The sequence below is a fragment of the Nothobranchius furzeri genome, chromosome 16 (assembly GCF_043380555.1).
Source record: "Nothobranchius furzeri strain GRZ-AD chromosome 16, NfurGRZ-RIMD1, whole genome shotgun sequence".
NCBI lineage: Eukaryota > Metazoa > Chordata > Actinopteri > Cyprinodontiformes > Nothobranchiidae > Nothobranchius > Nothobranchius furzeri.
In genome coordinates, this window is record NC_091756.1 from 34,664,822 (window position 1) to 34,681,709 (window position 16,888).

Consider the following 16,888-nt stretch of genomic DNA (forward strand, 5'->3'; position numbering starts at 1 on the left):
TATTTAGCGCTTAATGAGATCGCTGAAAGGCGCCAGCGTTCACGCGAGCTCTGATTGGTTAAAACCCATTTCCGGTCTCAGTCTTTTCGTTTAAAATTTTTTCAGTTAGAAGTTTTGGCCCATCGCCATTGTTAAAAGGAGAAGCTGGGAATGTTTGGACGATAAAAACGCGTTTTTTGGAAGACGTTTTTAACGGTAAGCTTTCCCCAATAAACTTAAAAAAGCGGAGTGGCAGATTTCGAGGAAACATTAGTTTGGAAACAACATTACCTCCTTTCGTGTGTTTGCTTCTCGTGACGCAATGATGAAAACCTAGAGCTTACCTTCAAATACTCCATTTATGCTCTGTTCATGCATTTACTGGTGTGTATTATACTAAATATTCGCGTGGCATAGAGTTTGATAAAGTGGATGAACATCACTCTGGCTTTTTCGTTATCCAGGCCTTTGTTTGTGTGAAGATGGCGCAGCGTGTGTTGGTAGCAGATGGTGGAAACAAGAAGACCTCCCGGGTTCGGGTAGCGGTTCGTCTGCGGCCTTACATGAGCAAACAAGATGATAAACACGAGGGTCCGTGTGTCAGAGGCCTGGACTCCCAGAACCTGGAGATAGTCAACTGGAGGAATGCAACAGAAACTGTGAAATACCAGTCAGTATCACTCTCCCAAGTGTCCTCCTCTCCTCACGACATTTGACTCTAAACATGGTTTGGTTTTTGTTCCAGCTTCGATGTTTTCCACGGAGAGGACACAACACAGGAAGAGGTTTTCCTCTCATCAGTGAAGTCGATTCTACCAAATATACTGAAAGGACAAAACGCCAGCGTGTTTGCTTATGGGCCAACAGGAGCTGGTGTGTTCTGGTGCCATTGTCACTGGAATAAGTGTGTTTTTCTTCCTAACATTAACCTGCATGGCTTCATTCACAGGTAAGACTCACACCATGTTGGGAAGTCCAGAGCAGCCTGGCGTGATCCCTCTAGCTGTTGAGGAGGTCTTTAATCTGGTCCGAGCCACGGATCAGGATGAAGGATGGGACTACAGCGTAGGAATGTCATATTTGGAAATTTATAATGAAAAGGTTTGTTTGTCCCGGTTACATCATTACTGTATGCACAGTGGTCTCCAGTCTCCTCAGGTTGGGAATCACTGTACAGATGAAGCTCAAAATATTAGAATATGATGCAAAAGCAGATTAAAGGTGAAACTAATACATTAAAAAAAACTTAATTACATGCAAAGCCAGATATTTCAAGCCCTTGTTATAACTGATGATTATGGCTTACAGCTTAATGAAACCCCACATTCAAAATCTCAGACTATTAGAATATTGTGAAAAGGTTCAATATTCTAGACTCATGCGCAAATAACCTGTGAAAATAATTGAAGACATCATGCTAGATCAGCAGCCTGTGATGACACCTGGTTCTGCTCACTGTAGGAGCCGCTTTAGAATAAATAAATATAATAATATACCAAAAATGAATCAAACCAAGCTCTTCAAAACACCGAACTGAATACTATTTTATCGTTACCGCACCGTTACACCCCTAAAATCTTTAATTACACACATAAACCACCTGGTACACTCAGACAAAATGACATTACACACAGATCAGTTTACAAGTACAACAATCCTTTTGAGACTCTTTTCTCACCTGACTGATTTGTGTGTGTATGGTGCATTTGAATACTGGGTGGAAGCTGGGAAATCTGAATTTCCTTTGGATTTAGTTTAAACTTGTGTTGACGGGACAAATGTGTTTTTCTGTGGAAAAACAGAGTACCGTAAATCCTCTAATATTGGCCTGTATTCAGTTAACTGCCGGGTATCACATTTTGGCCGGTGTCTGAGTTGGCGGAGGTGAATAATGGTCGGTTTTTTATTGTGGCCAGGTGAAATGTGGTAACAAGCAAGTACCACGAGGGGGGGGGGGGGGGCGCGGTTGTGTCATCGTCTCACTTTTGATTTGCCAGTGATAGACTGCGAGGGTAACTTTAACGGTGCGGAGACGAAGAGGAGGCGAAAATTTGATATCAAGTTCAAAGAGAACGTGCTGATTATACTGCAGAACACTCTGGGGAGCAGTAGCAGGGGTTGTATGAACTAGTCACTAGTCGACTTCACTATAGTGACTTTTTATGCCTGTCATCGACTAGTCGCTGTCACGTGATAATGACCGGCAAGATGTAGTCCACGGAAAAGACAGCAGCCTGCTGTCAGCAGGTGACAAGCTCCTGCGTGTCGGGAGGCGACGCACTGTGCCAGAGCGTCGGTACTGACACCCGCCGTAAAACGGACATTTAACCAAATTGTGACCTTTACCCTCTTGCAATTTAACATTCCCCTCACCCCCATCCTACCCTTAACTAGCTTGCGCATGCAAAGCTCTGATTGTTGACGTGCTCCAGACATCTGCGTCCTGAGTAACGTTATCAAATCAGGTGTCGCCACCTCAAAAACAAATTGAACACGCGATCGTTCATGTCGGCTCATTTCCTTTTATGTTTTCTGTCTTTTACTTTATTTGTGCCTGATGCTTTTCGCTGCTGTGGAGCAAGGCGCGTCACCTGTTTTGTCCTCCCAGGATTTCAGCCGTGGCGGCCCGCCACGGCTGAAATCCCACCGCCACGCCTACAAGATCCCAAGTTTTATTTATTTATTTTTGGCGCTGTTTCCCGAAGAAGCAGCGGGAACTACTATGTTGCCGCTTGTGATCACAGCCGGCGGGCAGCAAGGAGGATCAGGCAGGGCAAGGTGAAGTTACAGCAATAGTTACTGAGTTTAAAATTAGAAAGGTAGCAGTGGATATAATGCTTGTTGGTTTACATGTTTCAATAGCATTAAGATAAACGAGTGTTGACGATCTTGACAGGGTTTCCTCCAGTGCTTATTAGGCCAGGTTTTCCTCCCCCCACCAGGCTAAGCATCACTTACTCATGTAAAATTTATTTTTTCATGACTGACTTTAACCGCATCTAGTACTGTATTACGGCGTGAGCGCAACAGCGACAACTTAAGATCGATGTGTGAGCAGCCTGAGAGGTTGGGTGTTTTCATCTGAACCCTTAAAACCTCCAGCAGGCTACGCTGCACTGTTGACATGTTAGCGCGCGGCGTTAACAACTTAGTGACGTGACATGTCTCGGAGAAAGCGTAAAAACACGTTGGACACTTCTTCTTAAGCAGAACACGACGTCGCCTCGGCTCGTTCACGGCCGAGCCGGACTGAGCTCAATAACATGACCAGCACAGCCACTGGGTCGTTGGAGCTGCCCCGTGACTGCCTGATGGAAAATCAGCGGGTTTCATCAGACTTGTAAAGTTTCTTGTTTTTGCTGGGGACCCCCTGTATTTTACAGCTCCCTCCTGCAGTCTTCCCCTATTAACATTTAAAATGATTCTGTAAATTCCGTGTATCAATAGAATAAATCTCTGCCAGCTGCAGTAAATGTAGTCTCCAAATAATAAATAAGAGGTGCATTCATCTGTGTATCTCCTTTGATCCGCATTAGTGATATTCTCAGCACCAGAACAGTGAAGCAAAGAAACAGATTCCTGGGTTTGTTAGTAATTTTATTTATTAGGTGCATCTGACCTGTTCTATTTTTCTCTGAAATGAGATCAAATCAGTGCTTCCATGGATTGTCTCCTCTCTGCACTAGAAAATGTAACTTTATTTAGAGACGTGTCATAATTTAACGTGCTGCAAAACTACCCGGAAGTTCTGACGGGGGAAACAAGCCCGTCTCCACTGATAACGGCCGCTCCTCCGAGGGTAGGTAGGAGGGGGATTCAAATGCAATTTCAGCTAGTTAAGCAACAACTCTGCATGTTCCTATAGAACTGACCAAGCTCTTCAGATGAGAGATGTCCTCAAGAAACAAACGCATTCAGTTGCCTTCATTCAAACCTACATGGAATACCATGACACTGTTGAGCCAAAAGCACCGTTTCAACTGGGTGTCCTGCTGACTGGGAGCTGTAGACACCAGTTACACCTGCAGACTAAAACATCTAAAGAGGTCGTGTTTTGGGCGATCTTCACAACTTTCCTCTCTCGTTTTCTCAGGTTCTCGATCTTCTATCTCAGAACTCGCAGGATTTGCCCATCAGAGAAGACAAAGACAAGAACATTTTAATACCAGGTCTCACCCACACAGTCATCTCCTCCTCCTGTGATTTCGATAAGTACTTTGTTCCTGCTACCCTCAAACGCACCACAGCGTCTACCAAACTAAACCAACGCTCCAGCCGCAGTCACGCCATTCTGCTCATCAAGGTTTGATATGGTTCACTATATAGTCTTCTTGATGTTTGAACTGCTCCATGGGAAAACAGCATCTTAAACAGGTCGTGGTCTCTGAGCGGTAGACCAGGATTTGGTAGCTGGTGCTAACAGCAGTTCTCTCTTGCAACAATCCCACAAGCAACACGTGCTGTTTGGGACATCTATGGGAGAGAAACAACCCCGTGTTTGCTGTCAGATGTTCGTCTTTTTGTCTTTTTTTTTCTATCTCAATCTCATCTAATCTGCCTTCTTCTGTCTCTCCTAACCCCACATTAACCCCCATCTTTACCAATGATCCAGGTTGTGCGGACTCAGCGTCCTCTACCCCACAGACAGCAGACGGGAAAGCTGTACTTGGTGGACTTGGCTGGCTCAGAGGACAACCGCCGCACGGGCAACCAAGGCATCCGTCTGAAGGAGAGCGGTGCCATCAACCTGTCTCTCTTCACGCTCAGCAAAGTAGTGGACGCCCTGAACTCCGCCTCTGGCCGTGTGCCGTACAGAGACAGTAAACTGACGCGGCTGCTGCAGGACTCTCTGGGAGGCTCTGCACACTCTGTCATGATCACCAATATTGCACCAGAGTATAAATATTATTTTGACACCTTTAGTGCTCTGAACTTTGCTGCCAAGTCCAAGCTCATAGTGAACAAACCCTTCACACGGGAAACCGTGGCCGTGCCGGTGCTGCCAGGTGAGTTTCACTGAGTGGAGAACAAATGTTTTTATTTACTTATTTGATTTTCACTGATTTGCAGAAATAAAGCGTGTGTTTGGGTGGTTTGGCCACTGGAGGCCACTCTACTCACACGATCCATGATTGTGATCATCTGATGTTTACTGGTTAATGCAACCCAGACGAGCTTTCTTATTTCTATTTGAGATAAACTGCATCACAGTGACCTCCAAGTTGCTTCCCACCAGTGACTCCCACACACCGTCGCCATGGTGCTCTGAATACTAAACTGATCATTTCTTGCTGCCTCTGTCTCCAGTGAAGCGGGCCAGAGAGGAGCAGGAGGCGGCAGCGGCGTCTGGCAACGAGCCACACAAGAAACGCAGAGATGAGAGGAAACCTGAACAGGACAGTTCCTCGCACTCGGCACACAGGTTGGAGATTATTCTGACTCGTGTCTGGCTGATCAGCCGTGTGATAATGAAACACCGATAAGAGCAAGTGACATTCAGTTAGAACGAGGCAGAAATCCTCAGTGAGCTTGTTCAGAGAGAGTGCCTTCTGTCTATTCAATTCAATTCAAGTTTATTTATATAGCGCCAAATCACGACGAGTCGTCTCAAGGCACTTCACATAATAAACATTCCAATTCACAGTTCATTAAGCCAATCAGAAATAATGTTTCCTATATAAGGAACCCAGCAAATTGCATCAAGTCACTGACGAGTGTCAGTGACTATACAGCAATCCTCATACTAAGCAAGCATGCAGCGACAGTGGAGAGGAAAACTCCCTTTTAACAGGAAGAAACCTCCAGAGAATCCTGGCTCAGTATAAGCAGCCATCCACCACGACTCACTGGGGATCGAGAAGACAGAGCAGACACACACACACACGTCTAAGCATCTGTTATCAGCCGTACATGACCTAGATTACTTGACCTTTTGACCTATGGTGCAGAGCTCACATTCTCTCTGGCTGTGGTTCTGTTTCAGTCTGTCAGAACCGTCTATGATGGACCGACTGGTGGCTCTGGAGAAGCTGCTGATGGGCTGCAAGGACAGAGATGGGTGGAGTGTGGCCCAGTCTCGTAAAGAAATCCAGGTGAAGCAGCGCGTGGTGGTTAAAGCACACCAATGATCCGGCTGCTCGTCGCAGATTGAATTCAGCTCAATAGATCCGTCTCTAACTTGTCATCATTTTGTTTCTCCTCTTTCAGGAAATCAAAAAGAAGCAGAGGGAGTTTGAGAAAAAGGCGGCTCTGCTGAGCCAGTTGGCAGAAGAAAAGTCCCAGTCAGTGTCGCCGTCTCTCTTTAAGAACGATTCTGCCCCCCTGCAGCGAAGCCAGTCGAATGCTGCTAAACTCAGTAAGCAGCAGGCTGTGGTCCAGCCTCTACAAGGTCAGTTGGAGATCAGAGCTCAGAGCCCTGAGCGTAGTGTTTGGAAGCTCTTACGTCTCATACTCTCCTAGAAGAGTTTTGCACCTCTAGTTGTGTCACGTTGACTCACTCGAGGTAGTGGTGAGCTGCAGTGTAACAAGTGCTATGATTCTGGAGCCAGAAGCCGTATCAGATAACGATGAGGATGACATGTTTTCACACCTCAGCAGCAGGAAGAGCCAGATAACGTTACTAATGTGGGCCCATTTCACTTAAAAATGTTTAGCATTACATTAATGCATCTAATTACAACTGTTTCCTTTTTCAGTGCTCCAGCCTCATCAGATGCTTGTCAAGAAACAGTCAGTGAGCAGCGGCATGAAGGAGAGGATGCCTTCAGACCTGGTTGAGGTCAGCACCGAGTCTCCACTCTGCTTAGCTCAGTACTTCTGCAGAGCTGCAGGCATCATATACAAGCTGACGTAGGGCGTTGGCTTCAGCGTGTTTGTTTTTGTGACCACGCGCATACTGCAGGATCTCAGATTTATGGGTCAAATCCTTCATTTGACCTCTTTAGACGAGTAAAGATGATAACTTATTCAATTAAATGTGGTCTGAGTGTGGGATTCAAACATTTTATTAATATTCTTTCAGATTGCGGATGGGAAAGAGAACTTGAAGGACTCCTGGGAGTGCCAGCTCGGTGTGTCTGCACTGGAACAGTACAAGCAGAAAATTCTGCATATTTTAAATAGCGGCTGCCTCAAAGAGCTAAAAACTCTGCAGCAGATCGGTGACAAGAAGGCTAAGCTCATCCTGGGCTGGAGGGAGATGCACGGTCAATTCACTACGGTTGGTCTGAACACATGACCCTGATCTGGTTTAATGTGTAACACAACCTTTATTCATTTGTCTCCAATTCTGTGGTTGATGTGTTCCAGCTGCAGGATCTGATCAGAGTGGAGGGGATGACGGAGAAAAGGGTTTCTTCTTTTGTGAAGGTAAATAGTTTCAGGCAGTGGAATTAATACCTTAATCTACAGACTGTAGAAGACTCGTGTCGAATGTGAGCTGTTTATGAACTGCAGTCTGGATTTCTGCAGGTAGCTTAAGCATGAACACTTGGTAAATTCAAAGGCAAATTAATTTGAACCATTCAGGTGAACCTTCAAATGCAGAAAGGCCCGTTAAACCAGCTGAGCATCTCTGGAAGAATCCCTCCCTCTGCCAGGTTCCAGGAGATAAAAATCCAAGCCCTTCAGATTCTGGCTTTTTGTTTTGTTTTTTGTTCTTTTGTCGTGTGGTTCACGGATAAAACATTTTTTAATTATTCCTGATTTATAATCGGTCACTCAGAGTTTTTCATGCAGGCTGAACATGAAAATAGTCTCCTACACCTATCGAGGGTCAAACTCAAGGACGGGAGTGTTCAATCCCGGGCCTGGAGAGCCGGTATCGGCATGTTTCAGTTATTACTGCTTCAACGCAGAGCCGTGTGAGCTGCTGCAGAGGTGAGTCCACCGCCAAATCAAGTGTGTTTGAGCAGAGAAACGGCTAAAACGTGCTGGATACCGGCCCTCCAAGACCAGCATTGAATTTCCCTGCTCTAGACTTTGAAAAGCCTGACAGATCTACGGCACACTGTCACTTAATACTCACGGGACTCATCCATGTTGACTCTTGATGGAGAAGGCTGTTGTTGGTTTAACGTCCAGGAAATGGCTAGATGAAGCTAATCGTTAGCATTAGCAACGCCACCACATGGCAGAACTCCTTCAGGCTTGTGTTAATTGTGGAGATGAAACATCCACGTTGCAAAGCAAACAGTTGAGCCTGACTTGTACCTCTCCGTCTGTGCAAGGGCTCTCTAACCGGCTCATGGAGGGTGATGGAGACGTGCCCAACTTTTCAAACATCCGTCGAAAGTCACTAAGACCTCAAGCTTGTGATTGGTCAGGACGCCGCGTCCTGTAAATTCGTCAACAGCTCAGTTAAAAAGTACAAAGCTATTTGGCTGCAGACCCAGAACAACAGAGTAAAAGAACGCCTTGTGGAAAAAGTCCAAAAATATGAATGTTTATTTACCCACGACTGCAGGAGTACAAAATATGGAGCTAACGTTGACAGAATGGCGGGAAATGTGGGTTTAGAGGTGGTGACGGCATGAAGAGGTGGAGGAGAATGGACAAATATGTCTGTTTTAAAGTCTCTGAAAATAAACATATTAGGTAAATACACCACTGTGAACCAGATACATGAGTGTTATGGTGGCATAATGCCAAAGAATATTGCTATGCCATCTGTTGTCCTGGCGGGAATTTGCTTAGCAGCGCTCCACTACCTGCACAGAATATCGCATGTGAAAACCCTTCCATCACTCCGTGTGCGTCTCCGTCACAGCTGGTGGTGAAGTATAAATCAGGTGTCATTAGGGACGTTTCTGTCCATTTGTGCAGTTTTTCCATTTTTGTTTGGATGCCATTTTAACCGTGTTTGTGCATATGGTATCAGGCAGCTACATAAGCATTCTGTGTTTGTTTTAGACACTTCAAAGCTCAGTAAGACAGTGAAACTGTTTTCTTCACTTTTCTGAGGTCAAGCTGATTTTTTGAGACATCAGAAGATCTAAAACGTGTAAACGTTTCTTCCCTGGGCCACAAATGGTGGAATGACTTATTTTGGTCAACAGTAACAATCACAATTTTGACTACTTTTTTCCAAAATGAAGCTCTTAATATCACAGGAAGCATGATTATTTTTTTGCAGACTTTACAGGATCAAAGACTGGTTTGAATGGAAGTCAATGGGACATTTTTGTCCTCGATGGTCATAAGAGAATGGTAACGTTTAAAAATGTTGCTACACAAAAATTATTGGTCCAATAATAAAAATTGATATATCTTATAACATGACTAAGACTGATTAGTAAGAAATCCCCCAGGCAGACAATTATTATTATTTTTTTGTGAAAAGAACTAATTTAATTTTTTTTAATATAAATTACAGCAATGACTTTGAGTTATCAGTCTGGATTTTGAAGGGTTAAAATCCTCAAATTTTTTTCTAGTAAATAGATGCATGAGGTTTTAAGTGGTAGTCACGTTGCTGTTAGCCAATCAGAGGTGAGATGTCCATATGTCAGAAAATAAGACTCCAAATCCTGTCGTCTGAAGCTACTTTCGCATGTGGCTCACCCCCATTTTCTGAAACGGGATCACAAATGTAATGATTAGATGGGTGAACAACATATTTATAAAAATGTACTTCATTATCTATAATAATATTGGTAATGAAGATGATGGTGATTTTGGAGCCAGTCGCAAGGATGTTTCAGCTACTTCGCTGTGTTCTTTGTACCAGCTGATATTTACTACCATATAAAGTTGCATGTAAATAAACCCTTAATGGGAGTGTACTAAATCTCTATTGCTGGGATTCAGGAGTGTGTTTTCAGAGGGCAGCAGCAGACGCTGGTCCTGGCTGCTCTCTGACCAGCTGTCCAACAGGACTGATGAGCCTTTCATTCAGGACAGCCACTACTGAATTAGTTATGACCACTCAGTAGAACATTTACAAATGTCTGTCATTAATAAAACCTGAATAATTGTTGTAGTGATGCTGAACTTGTTTGTATTTCCTGTTTTTTGCAGGCGAACATCCTGGGTGCCATCGGGAAGTGATGCTTTATGTAAACGAACCCACGTTTCTGTGTAAATAACATTTTTTTTTATCCCAATCCTGCCTGGATTGAAGGTGTTTTTGTAGTGACAGCAGTTTCCTGCTGGTGGCACACTTTTTAAATAAAACCTGACCTGAACAATCGTTTTTCCTCATTTTTGTGATATTTATTTTAAACAAGCAATAAATCTTCTTGTAACCTTCTGGTATTGGTTCAATGTTACTTATTCTGAGTGGTGTCCGCTCATCCATCAGCCCCTCTGGGGTGGGGGTCTCCTGTTTCCGGTGGGATCACCTTTTATTGGCCTTATTTGTGATGCTGATGCAGCAGCAGATAAATAAATGTTGGAAAATGTTTCATTCGGTCTGAAGAAAGGAGGGTGCTATAGTCCAACCCCCTCCATCCTCCCTCCTGCACACGTATCCTGGTGGATTTCACTTACACACACACACACACCCTTCCTGATCCACTCCTCCGTCCAGGAGACTCCATCCATCTGCACACCGAGGATACTCCAGCCCGCAGCGACCACGGATAGTCCTCTCGGACTAAAATCAGACGCGCTCGGCTCATCTCCGCTTCGCCTTCTCCAGGAGGACCGCTCCACCATGCCAGGAGCGCCTCGGCTGTAATGCGACTGCGATTAAACAAGGTCAGTTCAACTTAACCCGCAGTTTTACGTCGTGTAGTTTGAGTCGTTTGGGTTTTTTTTTTTTTTTTTTTTTTTATCCGCGCAGCTCAGCCTCATCCTCTGAATACAAATCCCGGCGGACAGGAGGAGGATGGTGGAGCCTCCCTCTCCTAGGCTTTGTCCTTAACCTTCTGCTGCAGCTTTTATGCGGGTTGTGTACACATGGTGGAGTAAAGCTTTGTGCACACATATGTGCGCTCCTCCACCTGCCCCTGTCTTTGTGACCTGCTGTTTAATTATTATTATTAAACAGCCCTGAACTCATTCATGCCTAATTTACAATTAATCCGAGGCCTGCTGTACTGTTTACTACCCAGCATCATCACAGGTGATTAAAACGCGTGGAAGTTGAACTGGATTAAATTGTAAATAAGGTTTTTAGGGACTGGGGGTGTGTGAGCAAGTGTGTTTTTGCCCTCTTGACTGGAGAAAGGCCACACACCAACAGAACAATGAAGGGAAGCACTCCCTTGATCAGGTCCGTGAACAAAAAATAATCTGCAAAAGCACAACCACCTCAGTTTTTGAAAATAAAACATTCAAGTTAACATTTAAATCTTTATTTAAAAGTTGATCCACAAAACCACAAACAAGAAATAACAGTTTATCCAGATTAGGCTATTTTGTTTGAAATTTGTAGAAAATCGTCTTTTATTTTTTGGCTCCAAGTCCATTGTGGACTCCATTTGAAAGGCAACAACCATTTGATTTCTACAGATGTGACTCTGTTCTGTCTCCTCGTACACAACAACAGATCTGAATCCAGGGCGACGGTGCTGCTGAGGAGAATCGATGCTGATAGCAGCACAAGGCCTCGGACAGCAGCAGCACAGACACATGCCAGCATTAATTATCTGCTGGCACTTTGGGGGAAGCCTCTGAACAAACAAACAAACAAACAAACAAAGCCACGTCACAAGTGGCTCTACATTGTTTTGATGGTTGACGTTTCCACAGCAACCCACCTAGACGGGTGAGCACAGAAGCCAGCTGTGATTGCTCACGTTACTGGATTACCTGTTTTTACAGCTGAAGGGGCCCTTATTTCTGCCTTTTTGACCAAATAAAGAGTTCACCTTCCTTCTAAACCAACAGTGATCTATTGGTTTATGTTCTCATGTTTTACATCTCTATCAAGTTTTGTGTTTTGGGGTAATTTTTGTAATAATTATTGAAAATGCAATGATTTCACACATTTGCTTTGAAAAAAATAAATCAAACATTAAAGAAGGTGAGTTCAGATAGCGGCAAGTGGATTTTATTTTTCTGACTTAGTTTGCATTAATGTGAAGGTCATTTTATGCCATTTTAACTTCTGTTTTTGCACGGCTCCTGAGCAGGTCCCAGTTAGAAGCTCCTGTTTACGGCTCCGGCTAAAAGTGTCGTCTGCTCCGTCAGGTGTAACTCCGAACAGCGCACACAGGACTGGAACACAAGCCGAGGCTTCACTTTGTTGTCAGAATGGCTGTGAACACCGTGCCAGCTCTCACCACTTGGCCAGGGGAGGAACAGCCGTCGCAGCTGGACCAGGGGGTGTCCATTTCAGGCCAAGTCCCCATCTCCGTGTCATGCCCATCAGCTGTGGCCGAAGAAGTCCACCATAGCAGCAGCAGGCGGGCCAGCACGGGGGCCCCCCGCAGCAAGTCCAAAGGAGAACTGGTGATAGTGATCAACGAGAAACTGAAGAACGGTGAGTAGCTGAGTTTGACCTCATCCTGCAGCAGTGGGTGGGTGGAGGTGGGGTCATGCAGCTGCTTACTCAGCTGGCTCTGGGAAAGTCAAATCCCACGGCACAAAACCGCTCCTGGGAGACTGTCCACTCACACTCACACACACACTTGTCCTTGTCACCCTTCATGTGCAGGTAACGGGATCCACCCAGGGCCTGCAGAGAGCACCTCTCCAGTCATCTCCTCCCCTCCCAGAAGGCAACACTCGATCTCCTACCCTCCTCACGGGAAAAGCAGGAAGGGCAGCAGGGCGAGCTCCATCGGTTACACGGCCTTCTCACCACGGCCGTCCATCTCTCGCCACTCCAGCATCGCCACCAACCCACCGTTGGACCGAAGCAAGGTCAAAGACTACCTTCTTCTGTCCGTGTTGGCCTGCTTCTGTCCCTTTTGGCCCATCAACATCGTGGGTTTTGTCTACTCCATCATGGTGAGGGCGGGGCACTCTGCAGATTTTGCACAAACACACAAGTTGTAAACAGAAACTAATGAAAGGTTCCACCTTCTGCTTCAGTCAAAGTACAGTCTGGAGCGGGGAAACCTGGATGGCGCTGTGCGTCTGGGACGAGTGGCCAAGAGGCTCTCCATGGTGTCCCTAGTAGGAGGGACGGTGATTCTCATTGCCTGCATTGTCCACCTGTCCAGTGAGTGTCCCAAATCTGACCTTTAACCCACTCCTCTTTACCTTCTATGCATCAGCGGTTTCTCTCCCTCTTTTAATCAGGCTCCTGATTTTGCTCATGTTTAATTCATTAAGATGTAGTATCACTTGTCCATATACAGTGGGGCAAAAAAGTATTTAGTCAGCCACCGATTGTGCAAGTTCTCTCACTTAAAATGATGACAGAGGTCAGTAATTTACATCATAGGTACACTTCAACTGTGAGAGACAGAACGTGAAAAAAAAATCCATGAATTCACATGGCAGGATTTTTAAATAATTTATTTGTAAATCAGGGTGGAAAATAAGTATTTGGTCACTTCAAACAAGGAAAATCTCTGGCTCTCACAGACCTGTAACGTCTTCTTTAAGAAGCTTTTCTGTCCTCCACTCGTTACCTGTATTAATGGCACCTGTTTGAACACACTATCTGTATAAAAGACACCTGTCCACAGCCTCAAACAGTCAGACTCCAAACTCCACTATGGCCAAGACCAAAGAGCTTTCAAAGGACACCAGGAAAAGAATTGTAGACCTGCACCAGACTGGGAAGAGTGAATCTACAATAGGCAAGCAGCTTGGTGTGAAAAAATCAACTGTGGGAGCAATTATCAGAAAATGGAAGACATACAAGACCACTGATAATCTCCCTCGATCTGGGGCTCCACGCAAGATCTCATCCCGTGGGGTCAAAATGATCATGAGAACGGTGAGCAAGAATCCCAGAACCACACGGGGGGACCTGGTGAATGACCTGCAGAGAGCTGGGACCACAGTGACAAAGGTCACCATCAGTAACACGCTACAACGGCAGGGAATCAAATCCTGCAGTGCCAGACGTGTTCCGCTGCTGAAGCCAGTGCATGTCCAGGCCCGTCTGAAGTTTGCCAGAGAGCACATGGATGATACAGCAGAGGATTGGGAGAATGTCATGTGGTCAGATGAAACCAAAGTAGAACTTTTTGGTATAAACTCAACTCGTCGTGTTTGGAGGAAGAAGAATACTGAGTTGCATCCCAAGAACACCATACCTACTGTGAAGCATGGGGGTGGGACCATCATGCTTCGGGGCTGTTTTTCTGCTAAGGGGACAGGACGACTGATCCGTGTTAAGGACAGAATGAATGGGGCCATGTATCGTGAGATTCTGAGCCAAAACCTCCTTCCATCAGTGAGAGCTTTGAAGATGAAACGTGGCTGGGTCTTCCAACACGACAATGATCCCAAACACACCGCCCGGGCAACAAAGGAGTGGCTCCGTAAGAAGCATTTGAAAGTCCTGGAGTGGCCTAGCCAGTCTCCAGACCTCAACCCCATAGAAAATCTGTGGAGGGAGTTGAAATCCGTGTTGCTCGGCGACAGCCCCAAAACATCACTGCTCTCGAGAAGATCTGCATGGAGGAATGGGCCAAAATACCAGCTACTGTGTGTGCAAACCTGGTAAAGACCTATAGTAATCGTTTGACCTCTGTTATTGCCAACAAAGGTTATGTTACAAAGTATTGAGTTGAATTTTTGTTATTGACCAAATACTTATTTTCCACCCTGATTTACAAATAAATTCTTTAAAAATCCTGCCATGTGAATTCATGAATTTTTTTCACATTTTGTCTCTCACAGTTGAAGTGTACCTATGATGAAAATTACTGACCTCTGTCATCATTTTAAGTGGGAGAACTTGCACAATCGGTGGCTGACTAACTACTTTTTTGCCCCACTGTAATTCTGCTATAATCCCTGAGATTGCTACAAAATGGACACACATTATTCTAGTACTTCTAGTTGTAACCCACTGCAAGCTTTAGTTTAGCTGCTACCAAAGTCTGTCTGCTTGAACCACCGACATACAATAACTAGACAAACATCATGCCTTATTTGTTCAAAAGTGAAGCGATAATATAACGTTTCAGGCATTGCAAAAGCAACCAGAACGTAGACATGAGACCCTCTCAAAATCACGATCATGGTTTGTTCAAGCGGCATCTTTAAATCTCAGCATTACGATTTTGAATCCCGTAATTATGACGGATTGAGTGATTTCTTTGTTTTGGGTGATAGAAGTGAGCTAACATAAGCTACAGCTAAGTGTTTTTGGAGAAATAAACATTTGGATGTACAGAGGTCAGAGTAAAATAAGAGTCAGCTGACAATCTGAATCCTTAAAAATCTGATCTGTCATTTTTGAAGGCAGAGGGAGAGGTGTTAGCCATTTTCTCATTGCTAAGTGCTGTTTTGTGCTAGCGCTAACAGCTCTTCCATGTCAAAGTTTTTACTTCTAAAATTTTAACTTTTTAACCTAATTAGTAATTTAAAAGAAAATAAATGGATTCTGATCATTCAGACATCTGTATCGGCCTAAAACCCCAAACTGGTGAATCTATTTTTTTTATATGGAGGGGGCGGGGCCTAAAACTCACACTGCAGCCAGCCACTAGGAGGCATCTACATTGCATCTGGACATCTAGTTATTAATCACGTGTATGGCTTGTACCAGATGTGAAGTCCTGTTCTTGTATGTAAACATGGTTGATGTTGATGAGTTCACAAACTGAATGAATGTAGATTTTAATTAAGATAGAAAGGCTTGTGATAGATCAGTGGTTATGCCGGTCACTTGCTCAGATCTGGGACCAGTGTTGCTGCTGAGGTGGTCAGTTAGCTCTGAGGTCACACAGCCTGTAGGGTATCATTAGGTGCTCTCATTAGCTCACCCACTAGAAGAAGCCGAGTTTTAGACCTCTGGGACTCAACAACCCTTGTTTTTCTCATTATGTAACTGTCCTCTGTGGTCTTGTGCTGAAAGTCTAAATATCCAGCTTGAGTTGCAGAGCACAGCTCTCACTAATACGCCTCCTTTTCTTTTTTCTTTTTTAGTCAATATGAAAAAGTGAGTTTCATCCCAGGATGAAACTGGATAAGGCACCCCGACCGTCTGGCCCGCACCTGCACCACCATCTTTACCGCCTAGTCATTACCTGGATGTGTGACAGATACGCTCCCGATATACAGCGCTTACTCACATCTCTGTAACATAAAAGTATATATGTAGAAGGTCCTTTATGATAATGGAAGAAATCTAAACACCCAAAATGCTGCTGCTGCTGCTCTCTGGCTGGGTGGAAGAGGGAATAAACGGATTTAAGGTGGACTGGGAAACGAAGAAGCCAGTTAAACGTCTGCCAAGCCCACCCTCCACCACACCTCCCGAGGCTCTGGGATTTGTGTCCCACTGGAATCCAACAGCAGAGATCCACCCCTGCCCCTGGTTTCTCCTCACAGACACATGAACCACACTCTGCCCTGATGTTTCAGACCACCCTCTGTGACTTTTCAAACTGTGTTTGTTGGAATGTCAACGTGGCAGTAGAGGATGAAAGAGGGGCTTACGACGGACTCGCTGCAGGCTCTTAAACACAGGATTATGGAGAAGGCAGTCATGACTGCGAGGAAAACGTGCCAAATCTGAGTTTAAAGGGAAAGCTTCTGTCTGCTGAGACACACCTCTGATCAGTGGCTGTGGAGAGGAACACTCTCCTACAGCTTTCTCTGCTTTACACCACGTACCACTGTGACCTGGGGAAACCTGCTGTAGCAAAACACATGGAAGCCTGTTAACTAACGTCATCCACCTTTTTATAATGTTTGTAAAAGATAATTTTCAATCAAAACAACCTCTAAATGTGATGCTCTGGACGTAGCACAGCTCACAGACTTAAGTTGTTTGTGTGTGGACGTCCATATTTGGTTAACAAATGTAATCACTTGCTTATGGCGCCAGCGA

The 16,888-nt window shown here is 44.8% G+C and overlaps 2 protein-coding genes across 2 annotated transcripts; both read left to right on the plus strand.

The window, feature by feature from the left end:
• Positions 1 to 70: 70 nt before the first annotated feature.
• kif22 (kinesin family member 22) lies at positions 71 to 10,168 on the plus strand. Its single transcript, XM_015963251.3, has 13 exons — positions 71 to 195; positions 444 to 649; positions 725 to 852; positions 929 to 1,080; positions 4,073 to 4,282; positions 4,592 to 4,985; positions 5,287 to 5,401; positions 5,963 to 6,071; positions 6,187 to 6,367; positions 6,675 to 6,757; positions 7,001 to 7,198; positions 7,288 to 7,347; positions 9,997 to 10,168. Exons 2-13 carry the CDS (start codon positions 462 to 464, stop codon positions 10,024 to 10,026), a joined length of 1,848 nt encoding a protein of 615 aa, XP_015818737.3. The 5' UTR covers positions 71 to 195; positions 444 to 461; the 3' UTR covers positions 10,027 to 10,168.
• A 369-nt stretch (positions 10,169 to 10,537) lies between these two features.
• Positions 10,538 to 16,143, plus strand: prrt2 (proline-rich transmembrane protein 2). The gene is made up of 5 exons (XM_015963255.3): positions 10,538 to 10,677; positions 12,115 to 12,406; positions 12,581 to 12,876; positions 12,961 to 13,090; positions 15,982 to 16,143. The coding sequence occupies exons 2-5, from the start codon at positions 12,178 to 12,180 to the stop codon at positions 15,996 to 15,998; spliced, it is 672 nt and encodes a 223-aa protein (XP_015818741.1). The 5' UTR covers positions 10,538 to 10,677; positions 12,115 to 12,177; the 3' UTR covers positions 15,999 to 16,143.
• Positions 16,144 to 16,888: the final 745 nt, after the last annotated feature.